Source organism: Bufo gargarizans, chromosome 7, assembly GCF_014858855.1.
Source record: "Bufo gargarizans isolate SCDJY-AF-19 chromosome 7, ASM1485885v1, whole genome shotgun sequence".
Classification (NCBI taxonomy): Eukaryota; Metazoa; Chordata; class Amphibia; order Anura; family Bufonidae; genus Bufo; species Bufo gargarizans.
In genome coordinates, this window is record NC_058086.1 from 21,990,397 (window position 1) to 22,006,475 (window position 16,079).

The 16,079-nt window shown below is 46.8% G+C and overlaps 1 protein-coding gene across 1 annotated transcript in view; it reads left to right on the top strand.

Moving 5' to 3' along the window:
- Nucleotides 1-16,079, top strand: part of ACAD9 (acyl-CoA dehydrogenase family member 9) — a 61,845-nt gene that overhangs the window by 18,241 nt on the left and 27,525 nt on the right. The window contains exons 3-5 of the mRNA XM_044302148.1: nucleotides 7,101-7,202; nucleotides 8,117-8,223; nucleotides 12,922-13,022. Of these exons, the coding sequence (XP_044158083.1) occupies nucleotides 7,101-7,202; nucleotides 8,117-8,223; nucleotides 12,922-13,022 (310 nt within the window). The remainder of the gene's footprint in view (nucleotides 1-7,100; nucleotides 7,203-8,116; nucleotides 8,224-12,921; nucleotides 13,023-16,079) is intronic.

The following is a 16,079-nucleotide window of genomic DNA, read 5'->3' on the forward strand; positions in this document are numbered from 1 at the left end:
TCAATATTAAAACAATAAAAGGCTTGAACTACTTCAGTTGTGTGTAATGAATCTAAAATATATGAAAGTCTAATGTTTATCAGTACATTACAGAAAATAATGAACTTTATCACAATATGCTATTTTTTTTTAGAAGGACCTGTAGATGAGAAACATGGTTGCATCTGCTGCTTGATGTCTATCCCGGTCAGTCAAGGAGAGGGGAGTGTGCAGGAGCAATACAAAAGCAGTGCTCCAGGGACTCAGTCCTGCCCCCTGGTGCTGAATGTGCTCTTTTGCATATCAATAGAACACATATATGTCTGCAGCTGTTTACCATGCAGGCAAAAGAAAGGATTGATGATGCTGATTAAAATGATACCTATCAGGTAGTATGCCTTGTTTTAATGGGGTTGATCATGCTGACAGAGGCTCTTTAAATCACATTTCTCGCTCGTATCATTGGGGGACACAGAAGACCATGGGTATAGCTACTGCCACTATGAGGCGACACTAAGCAAAAAAGTGTTAGCTCCTCCTCTCAGCTATACCCCTCCTGCAGACACTGAGCCAATCAGTTTTAGCTTAGTGTCCGTAGGAGGCAGACATGTTTTCCTGCAGGTCTGCCAAAGATTTTTTCTTTCTTCTTTTTCCGATCGGACTACAGGTGGCCTCCAACAACCTGTTTTCCCCAGACTTGAGGGGGGAGACCAGTGGGTCTTCAAGCCTGCTGCTTGTTCCCCACTTCTGGAAGACCAGGAGGAACAGTGGATCCTCTGTTACCCGCCAGGTACAGTGCCACCTTGCTGCTACTTCCATAAGTCCCCCCTGTTGGCGGTGTAGCCACCCTCCCCAAGGGGCAGCACACTGAGGAAGGTGACACTGCTGGAATCGGGGTGAGCAAAAACCATCTAGGTAAGTATTGCTTACCGTTCCCTGCTGGCCCCTGTCACCCCCCTTCCCCCAGGGGTTAACCTCCCCCCCCCCCCTCTCTTCCCTTTACTGGGTTCTAGGGGTTAACCTTCTGCTCGGTCCCCTTCTCCTGTGTTCTCTAAAACCTTGGCCTCACATCAGGCCTCAGTCCGGCTCCGGTCCCAAGCCCCCTCACCTTCCACCAGGCCTGGCGGTACCCCAGCGCTCGCAAGCCTCCTTGGACGGCCGCTGTTTTCTCTCACTGGGCGTCGGTACGCCTGTTCCCGACCTCCTTTGTTCGGAGGGAAAGATCCCCCTGACTCTCCCGCTCCTCCATGCTCTGCTCTCCCAGATTGAAGTTCTTCCAGTCGGCCCCACCTGTATGCGAGGCCCTGGCTCTGCAGTCTACTATGCCGTGTTCTCCCAGAGTGTTTGGGGGGCGGGGACTGTACCCTCAGAGCGCGAAATTTTTGCACCCATATCTTCGGCCCACTGAGCTCTGCCCTCAACCTACTTAACCCCCTTTCCTTGTCCCAGTGCTTCTGTGGTTGGGGGAAAAATAATTACCTATCACTCTTAAAAGGGTTGATTGGGGCTACATGTAATTGCCACAGCTATTATTATTATTTATTAACCCTTGAAGCCCCGCCTCTATTTTGGGCTTGGTTCCCATTGCCCTATAGCAGTGTGTGACCAGCTTGTTATTTTAGTGCTTGTAGTGCCCCACGTTCAGGCTTAGACTGTGTCCTCTCATCTACAGCGGAGCCAGTGGCGCAATGGATAGGCGGCATGCTTGCCCTACCACTAGCTACTTACGACTAGGATACTGTACATCCTGTAGCATTACCCCCTTCCATAGGTGGAGTAATTGCACTACCACGGTATAATGTACAGCCTGTAGCATTGCTCGCCTTCCTTGGGCAGAGTAATTCCACTGGATACTGTACAGCTTGTAGCATTACCCTCCTTTCTTAGGTGGAGTATTTGTGCTACCACTGGATCTTATTCATTCTGTATCATTGCTCTTTTTTCATAGGCAGGGTATTTGCACATGGGACCCTATACATCCGGTAGCAAGGCCTCTTTCCATAGGCGGAGTATTTACTTCACCACTGGACATGCTGTAAGTCCTGTACCATAACCCTTCTTCCATAGGCAGAGTATTGGCACTACCACTGGATCATATCTTCCCGGTAGCATTGCCCTCCTTCCATAGTAGGTGTATTTACACTTCCACTGGGTACTGTACATTCTGTGACATTATCCTCATTCCATGGAGTAGTTGTGCTACCACTGGATCCTATACAGACTGTAGCATTACTCTCCTTCCTTAGGTGGAGTAATCGCACTTCCACCTGAGACCATATGTTCTGTCGCATTACCCCATACCTGCACTAATCCCGGTTATCTTGTGTCCTGTTGAATTTCCACCTTCTATAGGTGGACTAGTTGCACCACAATCGCATACTGTAGGTCCTGTTGTATTACCCTCCTTCTATTAACGGAGTAGTTGCACAACCAGTAGTTTCTGCACTACCCGTGGACCCTGTACATCTGTCGGGTTTCCCTCTCTGCCTACGTGGCAGCCTCTATCTTTCCAAGGTGTTGACCCATGACCTGCCTGTCCTCGTGCCTTGAGTCCCCACGCGGAGCATTCTAATTTTGTTGTTTTTCCTTGGTATGCTCGGCGTCCACACTCTTTCAGTAGGTGAAACGTCTGCATGGGTTGCCAGTTTTCTTTTTACTGGTGGAGTTTTGCGCTACCGACCGTTCATGTTGGCTACTGCTGTTTGACCTGATTTTCAGGTGGAGTCCCCTCTGGAGAGGCCATGGGTGCTGGTATGGCCTCTCCCTATGAGGCTGGCAGTAGATTTTTGGGCTACTCCTGTTTTGTGGCTACTACTGTGTGACCCTCTTCCCAGGGGGAGTTTTTGCATTCTTCCTTTAAAGGGGTTATTCCCATCATAATGATCACTGTTAAATCATTTGACAGTGATCTTTTTTGTAAATATATTTGATTAACAAATTCCCACCGTTTAGGATAAAATTCATCCCCACTTACCTCATTGTTGTCATTCGGTCTCCCCTGGTTACGGCCACCGCTCTTCTCCAGAATCCCGGTGGCCACGCTTGTGCAGAAGACTCCTTCTTTTCTCCCGGCCGGGCCGCTCGCTGTCCTGAACACGCACGCTGCCGAGCATGCGCGATGGTGACTACTTCCCGCCAGAATAGTACAGAGCCGCGAACGCGCACTCCGGCTCTGTACTATACTGGCCAGAAATAAGTCACCATGGCACATGCGCGGCGGCGTGCGCGTTCAGTCTAGCGTGCGGCCTGGCCGGGAGAAGACTTCAATCAAGATGAAGGCCGCCCCCAGCCAGAATCCAGAAAGTGAACGGCACGCTGGCAGCAGGTAAGTATGAAAAGACGAAGTGGGATAACAGTCACTGGTTCTGGCTTACAGGATACATTGTCAGTGGGCGTGGCACTGGCAGTTCTTGCTGCATCCCCTTCCTCCATGTGGGGTATCAACCCTGGCATTTCGTGCGGTTTTCTGTAGGGGTGCACCGAAATGAAAATTCTGGTCCGAAACCGAAAATTCAGGATGCCCTTGACCGAAAACCGAAACTGCCTTTTTGCCCAAATACTTTTAAAATACTTTTTTTTTTAATGATGGTTTATTAATAATTCTTTTTCATGAATTTAATAAATATTTCCAAACCGCTGACATTGTAAAGTCACTGAAAGAGGACTATGCCTCAGCTATAGATTTAAAAAAAAGAAAAGGGAATTAAAATATAAAGTTAAACAGATACATAGATATTATACACACAATGCCACCCAAAGTGGTTATTTTAAAAAAAAAGTCACTCCCCCCCCTCCCTCCCTTGTCACTCTCCCCCTCCCTCCCTCCCTTGTCACTCTCCCCCTCCCTCCCTCCCTCCCTCGTCACTCTCCCCCTCCCTCCCTCCCTCCCTCCTTTGTCACTCTCCCCCTCCCTCCTCCCTCCCTCCTCCCTCCCTCCCTCCTCCCTCCCCCTCCCTCCCTCCCTCCCATCCCTCCCTCCTTTGTCACTCTCCCCCTCCCTCCCTCCCTCCCTCCCTCCTTTGTCACTCTCCCCCTCCCTCCCTCCCTCCCTCCCTCCTTTGTCACTCTCCCCCTCCCTCCCTCCCTCCCTCCCTCCTTTGTCACTCTCCCCCCTCCCTCCCTCCCTCCCTCCCTCCCTCCTTTGTCACTCTCCCCCTCCCTCCCTCCCTCCCTCCCTCCTTTGTCACTCTCCCCCTCCCTCCCTCCCTCCCTCCCTCCTTTGTCACTCTCCCCTCCCTCCCTCCCTCCCTCCCTCCTTGTCACTCTCTCTCTCCCTCCCTCCCTCCCTCCTTTGTCACTCTACTCTCTCCCTCCCTCCCTCCCTCCTTTGTCACTCTCTCTCTCCCTCCCTCCCTCCCTCCTTTGTCACTCTCTCTCTCCCTCCCTCCCTCCCTCCTTTGTCACTCTCTCCTCCCTCCCTCCCTCCCTCCCTCGTCACTCTCCCCCTCCCTCCCTACCTCCCTCGTCACTCCTCCCCCCCCTCCCCTCCCTCCCCCTCCCTCGTCACTCTCCCCCTCCCTCCCTCCCTCCTTTGTCACTCTCCCCCCTCCCTCCCTCCCTCCTTTGTCACTCTCCCCCTCCCTCCCTCCCTCCCTCCCTCCTTTGTCACTCTCCCCCTCCCTCCCTCCTTTGTCACTCTCCCCCTCCCTCCTCCTTGTCACTCTCCCCCTCCCTCCCTCCCTCCTTTGTCACTCTCCTCCCCCTCCCTCCCTCCCTCCTTTGTCACTCTCCCCCTCCCTCCCTCCCTCCCTCCTTTGTCACTCTCCCCCTCCCTCCCTCCCTCCCTCCTTTGTCACTCTCCCCTCCCTCCCTCCCTCCCTCCTTTGTCACTCTCCCCTCCCTCCCTCCCTCCCTCCCTCCTTTGTCACTCTCCCCTCCCTCCCTCCTTGCACTCTCCCCTCCCTCCCTCCCTCCCTCCCTCCTTTGTCACTCTCCCCCTCCCTCCCTCCTTTGTCACTCTCCCCCTCCCTCCCTCCCTCCCTCCCTCCTTTGTCACTCTCCCCCTCCCTCCCTCCTTTGTCACTCTCATTCTACCCCCCCCCTCCCCCTCCCTTGTCACCTCTAGTGTAGCCTGTGTAGCGTGGCCGAGCTCTGTTCGTTCCGCGGTACAGGAGCATTTGTTTCTTGTACCCGGCCGAACTGAAAGGAAGTGCACACTAAGTGAGCACTTCCTGTCAGTCCGGCCGGGTACAGGAAACAAAAGCTCCTGTACCGCGGAACGAACAGAGCTCGGCCACGCTACACTAACAACAGCAGAAGCACAGAGCAGACACAGCAGGCTGCGCAGCACTGAGCCGGAGATTCTTTAGAGCGGCAAGCGTTTAGGAGGCACAGCATGAGGGGCGCCGCCGCCCGAACGTATATAACCAACCATATTTTCTGCCGATATGTACCAATATCGGCCGAAATGGATTAGGCCCATTTTCGGACGCCGGAATTTCGGTGCACCCCTAGTTTTCTGCAATACATTTACCAGGCATGGTATGTATGGTGTTCCTGAGGCGGTGACTGATAGATCTACTGAACTGTATCATCCTCTTCTACTTATCCAGATACTGTTTCTGTTTGCTTGTTTCCATAGCCGTTTGGTTCTTGTAGGCCCCCTTTCTGCTGTGGAGTATCTGCGCCGGTAGTATGGTTCCGTTACCATTATTTTTCTGGGACTTTGGCGTTCGATGTCCGCGCTACATTCCTGCCGCAGTATTTATCCCATATCTGGTTCCGGTCTGGCCATTTTATACATTCCTCTCATAGCCTCCTTCTCTTCTTCTTTAGGCGGAGTTGGTCTGCAGTGGCGGTCGATTAGTGTCTGATGGGTTTGCGCAACTTTAATGTTTTCAGACATGTATGTTGCTTCTACCTGTTCCCTTGGCCTCAGTACTTTTTCTTTAGCCTTCGGTTAGGTCTGCCAGTTCAGGCACCCTTCCATAGGTATCAGACTGCTTCTCTCTTCTCTTGTTATGGAGCTTAAGGGCCATCCTCCTCCATGTCTCTGCTTACCACATTGTCATTCACCTTGAGGAACATTCTTATGAGCCAAAGCTGTAGGTCTAAACAGGACTTTTTTGATCCCTGAGGACACTCTTTTCCTACCAGGTTATTACCCAATTTGTTTGCGTTTTTTGGGGTCTTTTCCACTGCCTTGTTCCTATTGTGTCTCTTCTCTCCCTCAATATTCTTTTCTTGTGGGCCATGGTCATCCCTGACATCCAGGTTCTCTTGCCGTGATTTGTTAATGGTTCTGCTGGAGTGCTTTGATAGCCTGGTATGGAGTTGGGGGTTGTCGCCTTCTGACACCACTACTTCTTTCCCATGGGGGGGGGGCGGGGCAAGATTGGTCATGTCCTCAGTTCTCTGGTTCTTGGTATCCAGACACTTTTTTCAGTTTGTTTTCAGAGGGGTCTTTTCCTGGGGTGTTGATCCTTTGGGATCAGCTTCCTTAGAAGTCTTCTGGTCCCAGGCTATGTTTTATGTCTCCGGTATATTCCGTAGTTGCTCCGTTTGCTCTGGCGCCTGACTTGTTTTCATTCTTGTCCATCTTGTGGATATTCGGTCTGCTCTCCACTTCTTCTGAATTCTCCTAAGCCGTGGCTTATGTCCCCGGAGCTGTTCTTCTGCCCAGCTGGGGCATCTGGGTGTTCAGCCGCTCTCTGGCTGGCCTTCCTGGGCATGGCTCTCCCTGTCCTTTTTTTCAGAGGTCCGGATGTGTCCTCCTCCTGCAATTCTATGTGGGGCCTTGTTCCCTCCGCATGGTACTGCTCTTTAACGTCCCATGGTCTTCTGTGTGCAGGAGGGGTATAGCCGAGAGGAGGAGCGAACACTTTTTTGTTAGTGTTGCCTACTAGTGGTCTTCTGTCTCCCCCAATAAACTCAGCGAGAAAAGGATTTTACAGGCAAGACAAAAATCCTACTTTTACAGCTAACATTTCCTTTTTGTTAATTGTTTAAAAAAAGCAGTTTGAGCAATAATAATTATGGCCACTGTGACAGAATACAGTGTAGAGGTGGACAAGCAGTCGGACATCATAAATGTTTAAAATAAATGTACTCCTTTAATAACCTCTGTGCCTCTCATGTGCTTAAAGTGGTTTTCATTTAATGTTCTATTTTGTATTTTGCAGTTGATTCTAAAGCGATTGATCAAAATGCCAAAATACCTCCTGAAACACTGAAAGGATTGAAGGACCTTGGGCTGTTTGGCATGCAGATTCCTGAGGAGTATGGTAAGTAGAGGATTCACTTGGGTCTATATGCAGCTCCTCTAATAATTTCTTCTTTCCCCATGTTACAGTCCTGGTTCTAAACATTTATTCGGATGATGTATATGCAAATTAGAGGTTTGTCTCGGGACGTAATGTAATTTATCTCCTCACTGGAGTATAGAACAGCATGCCCCAGTACACACCTGTCATAACCTTACTGTAAGATTTGCTCATGCATTTCAAAGATCTGTTACCAGATCCTCCAGTTTTTATTTAATTTTAGGTTTTTAATTTATTTTTTCATCTGAAATGATGGCTCATTTTATCATTTAGTGCAGTGTATCTCTTGTGGACTTATGAAGGAAACCTCTCATCACAAAATATTTCAATCACTTCTTAGGCAGGAGTAGATATGTATTAGGTAAAGTGTATTCATAATTTGGGAGTCTAACCTCTTTACATCTCCTTTAGGATATTATCAGTTTCTAATATTTCTGTAAATGCCAGGTTTCTTTCTATAACTGGGCTGTGTGGGTAGACTCTTCCTAGTGTGGACCATTCAGATGTCTTCCACCTGCATCCATGTCTTCCAGTTTCATCTCCCCTTCCACTCCTCCCTCTTCAGTTCAGGAGATTCTAGTAAATATATCTTCCCATTTTATAACTTTTCTTCTTCATATTCCTTTTTAAACCAGGGATGGCCAACCTGTGGCTTTCCAGCTGTGTGTAAGCTGATAGCTGTAGGCCGTCTGGGCATGCTGGGAGTTGTAGTTTTTCAACAGCTGGAGAGCCGCAAGTTGGCCATACCTGTTCTAAACATTGAAATGCAACTTGCCACTAAATAAATAAATATATATACACTTTTAACTTTAACAAATGTATAAAAACTATTTCAAGTGTGTCATGACACCTTGTGTATGTGTTATGTCATGCAGGAGGCCTAGGGTTATCAAACACAATGTATGCTCGACTAGGAGAGATCACGTCGCTGGACGGTTCAATAGCTGTAACTCTGGCCGCTCACCAAGCCATAGGGCTGAAGGTACGATATAAATGAAATGCTATGACCTCAGTGGACCTAACTGGCATCTTGTCTGGTGCCCTGGAGAGACTGCACTAAGACATAGATTTATTTGATTTTGAATGTAACTTGCCTAGTGATTTGTGCATTTACAGAGGACCTTTCACCACCCCTGACATGCCTGTGTTAATAGCTTCATGCATTCCCCACGTACTAACAATTCTGGAACATCTATTCTTATGGCTCTATGTTGTGCCATTTCTTTCTTATTTCTACTAGAAGTTATGAATGAATTGCTATTAGCTTTCAGTAAGGGTACAGAGGGGAGGTAACCAGTTGGGGGGGGGGGGGGGGGGGGTGTACCTGCACAGTCTGAAAATGGCAGCACTGATTTAGATAGTGAGTCTGTGCAGATACACCCCCCCCCCCCCCCATTTGGTTACCTCCCCTCTGTACCCTTACTGCAGGTTGCTAGCAATTCATTCATAACTTCTAGTATAAATAAAAAAGGAATGGCACAACATAGAGCCATAAGAATATAGGCTCTAGAATTGTTATTACACGGGGAATGCATGAAGCTATTAACACGGGAATGTCAGGAGTGGTGACAGGTCCTCTTTAAGGTAAAATAAGAAACCAGTGACTCAGCAGTTACATGTCCGCTCCTGGTTGTGGCTTTACAGCTGTTGGCAGCTAAAGATACTGTTTTGCATTAGTGGCACCAGGGATACCAAGCAATTGGTACTAATGTCAGAACCATATCGCTCTGTTACATCTGATTGTAGCACTTTTGTTCTAGAAATTAATACAGTGGAATTGTAATTCCAAATGTAACGTCACATCTTCAATTCCCAGCCTCCAAATTCAACCCTTTTAATATGAGATACCGTATTGTTCCGACTATAAGACACACCACAGGTTTAGAAAATCCGAAAAAATAAATACATTTCTACTTATTCAACATTCTCTGTGGTTTAATGAGGTGTATGGCCTGATGAAGGGACCTTCCACAACAGTAAAAAAAAAAAAACAAACAAAAAAAAAAAGTACGGATATTACAGAGTTAACAGTCACACTTGGAGTTATCACATCTAGTTAATGCGTTATTACTGTTAATTCAACTGCGTCTGTGTGTGTGTGTGTGTGTGTGTGTGTGTGCGCGCGCGCGCACACACACACACCCACCCACCCACCCAGCTACCCTTTGCTCCCTGGGTCACAGGTGATTAAAGGGATTCTGTCACCTCGTTTTAGGTTATAGAGATGCGGACATGCACGGCTAGCATGTCCACAATATACCTGTCCTATAGGGCTGTGTGCTTTTTATTGTGTTTAAAAAATGATTTTATAGATATGTAAATGACCCTGATAAGGTGCCCAAGGGGCTGTACTAACCGTCTTGGTGCCCAGCCACGCCTGCATCCTCCGAATGTCCTCCTAGCTCACAGTTAAATTGCGTGTGGCTGGGCTCCAAGAAGGTTAGTGCAGCCCCTTGGGTACCTTACCAGGGTAATTTACATATCTATAAAATCATTTTTAAACACAATAAAAGCACACAGCCCTATAGGACAGGTATATTGCGGACATGCTAGCGGCGATCTCTGTAAACTAAAACGAGGTGACAGAATCCCTTTAAGTTCTTTCAAGTAAGCACAAGGTAATAACATGTAAGTCATGCTTGTAAAAGTAATAAAGAGGAGAAAAAAAACAAACAAAAAAAACATTCTAATAGAGAGCCACCCAGTGTACCCCATAAGTGCCTAGAATATGAGGAAACTCTCAGGGAAGGTTTGCATTAATCGCTTTCCAGCTGGCTAGGTCACAGACAGTTGAAGTGGAGGGATGCTTTAACCACTCATATCTCTGTATTGGGACCAAGTATAGACATGGTCTTGTTTGAAAGATGACAGTCTAAGCCAGTCATCCTCAAACTGCGGCCCTCCAGCTGTTGCAAAACTACAACTCCCAGCATGCCCGAACAGCCTACAGGTATCCGCCTACAGCAGGGCATTGTGGGAGTTGTAGTTTTACAACAGCTGGAGGGCCGCAGTTTGAGGATGCCTGGTTTAAGCTTTAAAACAGGATTAGAACCATAGCTTTATCTTCACTTATCAGGAGATATAGCTGGTTAAAATTGAGTTGGGAATGAAAGCAGGGGAAATCTGCTATCATTTCTGACCCATGTCTATAGCTGTTCCAATTCGGAGGCATGAGTGTTTAAAGCGGTCCTCGCCCTGCTGCCTGACACTGAGCGCTCTCTTCAGAGAGTGTCATGGTTGCTTGGGCGACCAAGGTGAACTTCAGCCCCAGCAAAATCACCAATAGAATTCAAGTTGACCGAATGTAAATTTTAATTAAAGGGAACCTGTCGCTTGTTTTATGCTGCCTTTTCTGAGGGAATCATAAATTGATGACGCAGACCTTGAGCAAAAGACCGGGTCATTTAATTGAATTTACCCAGGTATTTTATAAAATGAGTATACAGAGCCGAGCACTGGAGTCTTTACACTGCCTGAGCACAGGAGTCCTCACATTCATGAGCTCCCGATTCTACCTGTCCCAGAAGCACATTCAGTGTATTGTGTGGAGTCCAGCGCAGCATAAACTGGTAACAGAGTCTCTTTAACATATTTTCAGGCTGTCTTTGATTGAATAGTCTGCTTATATACAATTTAGAATGTGGGGTGTGCTGGATGAATGGCAATGAAGACACACATGACCATTAAGCTATACTATCTGAAAAAAAGTCAATAGTAACCAGTCCCCTAATGTATTACAGAAAATAGCTGAGAGTTGGCAGGTTGTTAAAGGGGTTGGCCGGTTTCCCATGTTAAATAACCTACCTTCAGACTAGATCATCAATATCAGATCTAATAAGCAAGCAGGACATGGTAGTCAGTGGGGGGGGGGGGGGGGGGTGCTGGCACTATATATTATAATAAAGCTCTGGGCATAATTGTTTGCATTCGATTTATATTATAAAACATGTTCATTTAACAGCAGATTTGTGTAGAAATGTATTTATTTATTTTTTATCCTTCCAAAAATGAAAATGCACAGAATATTGGTATAAGCTATCGGCCTGAAAGTTCGTTCACAGGTTATTGGTATCGGCTCTAAAAAAAAAAAATCTATATCGGTCGATCCCTAGTGCCAGCAGTCAGCCCCCACTGATCTGATATTGATGACCTATCCTGAGGATAGGTCATCAATAGAGATGAGCGAACCTCTGTTTTAAGTTCGGCGTCTAAAGTTCGGGTTTGGATTAGCGGAGAATCCCGATCTGGAACCGGATATGGATTCCGACTTCCGTTGTGGTCCGTGGTAGCGGAATCAATAATGGCCGATTATTGATTCCGCTACCACGGACCACAACGGAAGTCGGAATCCATATCCGGTTCCAGATCGGGATTCTCCGCTAATCCAAACCCGAACTTTAGACGCCGAACTTAAAGAGGACCTTTCCCTACTCTACAAATGAAAAACTAACTATACCTGTGGGCAGAGCGGCGCCCAGGGGTCCCCCTGCACTTACTAGTAAGTCTGGGCGCCGCTCCGTTCGCCCGGTATAGGCTCCGGTGTCTGCGCTCCCTCTGACTGATTTCTTGTAGGAGGTGTGTCCCTTGCTGCACTGCTGGCCAATCGCAGCGCACAGCTCATAGCCATGGCTATGAGCTGTGCGCTGCGATTGGCCAGCAGTGCAGCAAGGGACACGCCTCCTACAAGAAATCAGTCAGAGGGAGCGCAGACACCGGAGCCTATACCGGGCGAACGGAGCGGCGCCCAGACTTACTAGTAAGTGCAGGGGGACCCCTGGGCGCCGCTCTGCCCACAGGTATAGTTAGTTTTTCATTTGTAGAGTAGTGAAAGGTCCTCTTTAAAACAGAGGTTCGCTCATCTCTAGTCATCAATATTAAAAAAGCAGACAACCCCTTTAAAATCAAGAGGAGTTTCAATTTTGACAAGAGAAGGTTTTGCTCTGCAGTGCTGGATACATCAGACAGTGAATAGCATTGGTTCCTGACAGATCCCATCGACGTTTTTCTGGGCTCCTCCATGATGCCCATGATTTGATGGGAAAATAATGCCGCATGTAGTGCTGTTCTTGTCAAATTTGACCTAGACTCCAAACAGATGTGAACAGAGTCTTACTCATAATGAGTCCTTTTATTTTTATTGCTGATGAGATGTTGGTTTCCATGGGCAGCTCCTCTAATGTTTTCTTTCTGCATTACTGTTCCTAAATGAAGCCCAGCATGCCTGTGTGATATCTGCTCCGTGGTGAATTAATAAGCCGTATTCCCATCATCCTTTTATTTGTGCTATTGAAATCACATCCAATTGATTGCCTGCACTGGAACCAATTTTCGGCTTTCTACATTACTACTATCTTAGTGTCCTACGTGTATTACATTGTTCATAATGGGGAAAACCAATCTCCAAGTATAGCTGAGGCCTAAATGATAATGACTACAACGCCCTTCAGACCGGTCCTGGAGGCAGTTAATAGCCCTTCTCTCTGTTTCGTTGATGTGCCTGTGTTCACCTTGTCATTCATGTGTTGGGTTATGACGATGGGCTGATGGAAATGCGATATTCCTCTCGCTTGTCTTCTCTAATAACACAGACATTTGATTTTATTATGATTGGCCGAGGGATGGGAGATTATCCCGTGTGAAGATTTGTAGACCTACTTCTGCTTTATTGTCTTTTCTTCAGGGAATACTGATTGCTGGTAATGACGAGCAAAAAGCAAAATATCTGCCTAAACTGGCATCTGGAGAACACATTGCTGCGTTTTGCCTCACAGAGCCTGGAAGGTAATGTTGCCTTTGCTCGGTTTTACATATTTCTTTTTTTTTCCCCCCTGAATGTTTGACTACAAAATAAGGAAGAATTTACAGGACCGTTTCATTTCTAGGACTCCTCAGTAAATTTGGATAATTGTAGTAGAATTTGCTGGGGGACTGGCGTGTACAGGAAATTTCTTGCCACTGATATGTTATAGCCTTCCTATATGTTATTGGAACCCACCCAATTTAGTAGCAGGCGTAGTTAAAGGGGTTGTCACGTCATGGACAATGGGGGAATTTCGCTAGAATATGCCCCCATTGTCTTATAGTTGCGGGTCCCACTGCTGGGACCTGCACCTATATCGAGAACGGAGCCCCGCAAGTTGCTGGCTGGCGGACTCCGGTCTGGCCACCACCAACCTGGCTCCCCATAGAAGCGATATGCCCCCATTGTCCATGATGAGACAACCCCTTTAATGTACAAATGTTAAATTCACACTTTACAGCCAGGCCAACTTGATTTTATTCAGTAGCTTTTTCTGCTTTGAGCTGAATGGTGGGAATTACTGTGAGAACCTCCACCTCCGCAAAGCCCTAATAATTACAGTAATACTTGTATAGGCCTACCATGGACTTCAGATAGTAATTTTGTATCTTGATAGTACCACCATTCCCCGCCAGTGGAATGCATTGAAAGGACTCCTGTGCATGCACACATAATGGAGAGGACTCCAGGAGAAGGCCTCTCTATGCATTCCACTGCTGATGTGTGGGGGAATGGGTGTGAGTATCAACATACAAATTACTGATCTGTAGCCAGCAACATATGTTCTTTACATGTATTATAGTACCTAAAGGGGTTACCCCATGGTTATTGTCAAAAATTAGAATCCCACATAGTCAAGTACATGACAACCTGTCCCTAACCAAGCTAGAACCAGCCCTGTACCTCACATGGATCCAGAGATCTCCTCATTCATTGCTCTGATAGATTTATACCAAGCTGAAAGCTCAAGGGGAGTGTTCATTCTGCTGCAGCGGGTGGCAGTTGAAGGATAGAACTGAGCATGTGCTTCCATCTCAGTGAGCAGGTCAAAGAAATTAGAAAAAGAGGAAGCAGCAGGTGGCGCTGTAAAGATAGCTTTAATTGAATAACTCGGTAGCTGTAATAAAGTTTTAATTACATGCAATTACCAAAGTATTCAGATCCAGGTGCTGGTTTGAAAACTGTAGAATATTAATGGGGCAACCCCTTTTAATAGGGCTTTCCAGAAGTGACAGATGACACATGGTCACACCATGCCCTCCAGGTGTCATCCCCTATATAAAATGTAGTTATAGGGTACATCGAGGGGTTATCTTATCTAAGAGAAGAATGGAGGGAAAATAATGCCTTCCACACAGAGTTGCCTTAATATAGAAGGGTAATTTTAGAAGGGCCGTCCAGAAATTGTGGGGCAAAGAGATATTGGGAATAATTGCCAAAAGAGTAAGTAGGAAGGTACAGTAGAGTTGAACGCTGGAAGTAGCCACAGAGAACAACTATGTGCATGAAAGTGAAAGATTGTGGTCAACACCATAGGAAGTGTTAGGGAGCTAAAGGGGTTGTCACACTCAGACATTGGGGGCATATCGCTAGGGTATCTTTAGAACGGAGCCTGCAAGAACGCCGCCCCTCCATTCATTCCTAAGGGAGCGCCGACTATTTTCAGCAGTTCCATTGAAACAAATGGGAATTGTACCACGCAAGCGTGGCCACCGCTCCATTCACTTCTATGGGGCTGATGGAAATAGCCGAGCCAGTGCTCGGCTATTTTCAGTGCACACACACAGGAATGAATAGAGGGCAGCTGCGCATGCGCCCTCCTTTTTCATACCACTTACTATTACTTTCTGACACAAAAATGCAAATGCCTCGAAAATTTCGATAAAAAAATGACTTGCCTGCAGTCCTACCACTACCATGTTCCAGGCTGCTTTTGGTTCCGGCTATGACTGGGTCCCATGACTGCTGTGGCCGTTCACAGGCCTCAGTAGATTTATTAGCTTGAATGTCACAGTTGTGAAGTACCATTCAAGCTTATGTGACCGCTTGTGAGGCCTGTCACTGGGTGCAACGGTCATGGTACCTAGATGCTTCCTGACCGTATCTTCCCAATTTTTTTTTCCAGTAAATTGCTTTCTGAGGTTTAAAGGGTTTCTGTCACCTGATAAATGGGTATTAAGCTGTCTGACATCAGCGATATGTGCTAATGTCAGCTGAACATAACCATATTAGTGCCATCTCACTGCCTGAAGCCTTTATTGAGTAAAACGGAGCAGGGGGGGGGGGGGGGGCTTGCACCTGCTCCTAGAGGCTTTGTTTTCCCACCTCATGTCATGCCCTTTTTTAAAAAAAAAATAAAAAAAATTATATTTTAATTCTTTATTTAAATATATACGGATAACAAACCGTGCATCAGCAAAGTAGATAGAATACATTGAGTACTTCAAAGATGATGCACTATAATGAGGTCATCATTTTACAGTCATCTTAATAAAGCCTGCTGGCAACTGTAATATGGGGTGAAGAACCCCATTGAAAAAGGATCTGATTTGTCTAAGCAGGAACCTTGCCGGGAGATATTGATGAACGTAACAAAAATGCCCAGGAAGAATGAGATGTCATACTTGTAAACATATTGAAAGGTGCTTCCAACAAACTTATCATGATATAAGGAGAACAAAACTTTGACGGACAATGAACACTGGGGGAAGGGGGGAGAACAAAAGAGTACAAGGTTGATAAGTTCAGCTTCTCAGGACAGTAGGGCCCAAGCATCAAGGAAAGCTTTATGCTTAGCTCATAGCTGCAAAGTAAGTTCCTCCATTCTCCGGATCTCCTCCACCTTTTGGATCCAGCAGCTAATTATCGGAGGCAAGGAGAGCTTCCACCTCGCAGGGATGCATGACCAAGCCGCTATCACCAAGGAGCACAGACAGGACTTACAAAGCACACTCATTGGGAGATCCGATAGGAATAATAAAAATAAACCAGGTGTATTCGGTACCTTAAACCGGAAAATTGAGGACAATGTTTTATGG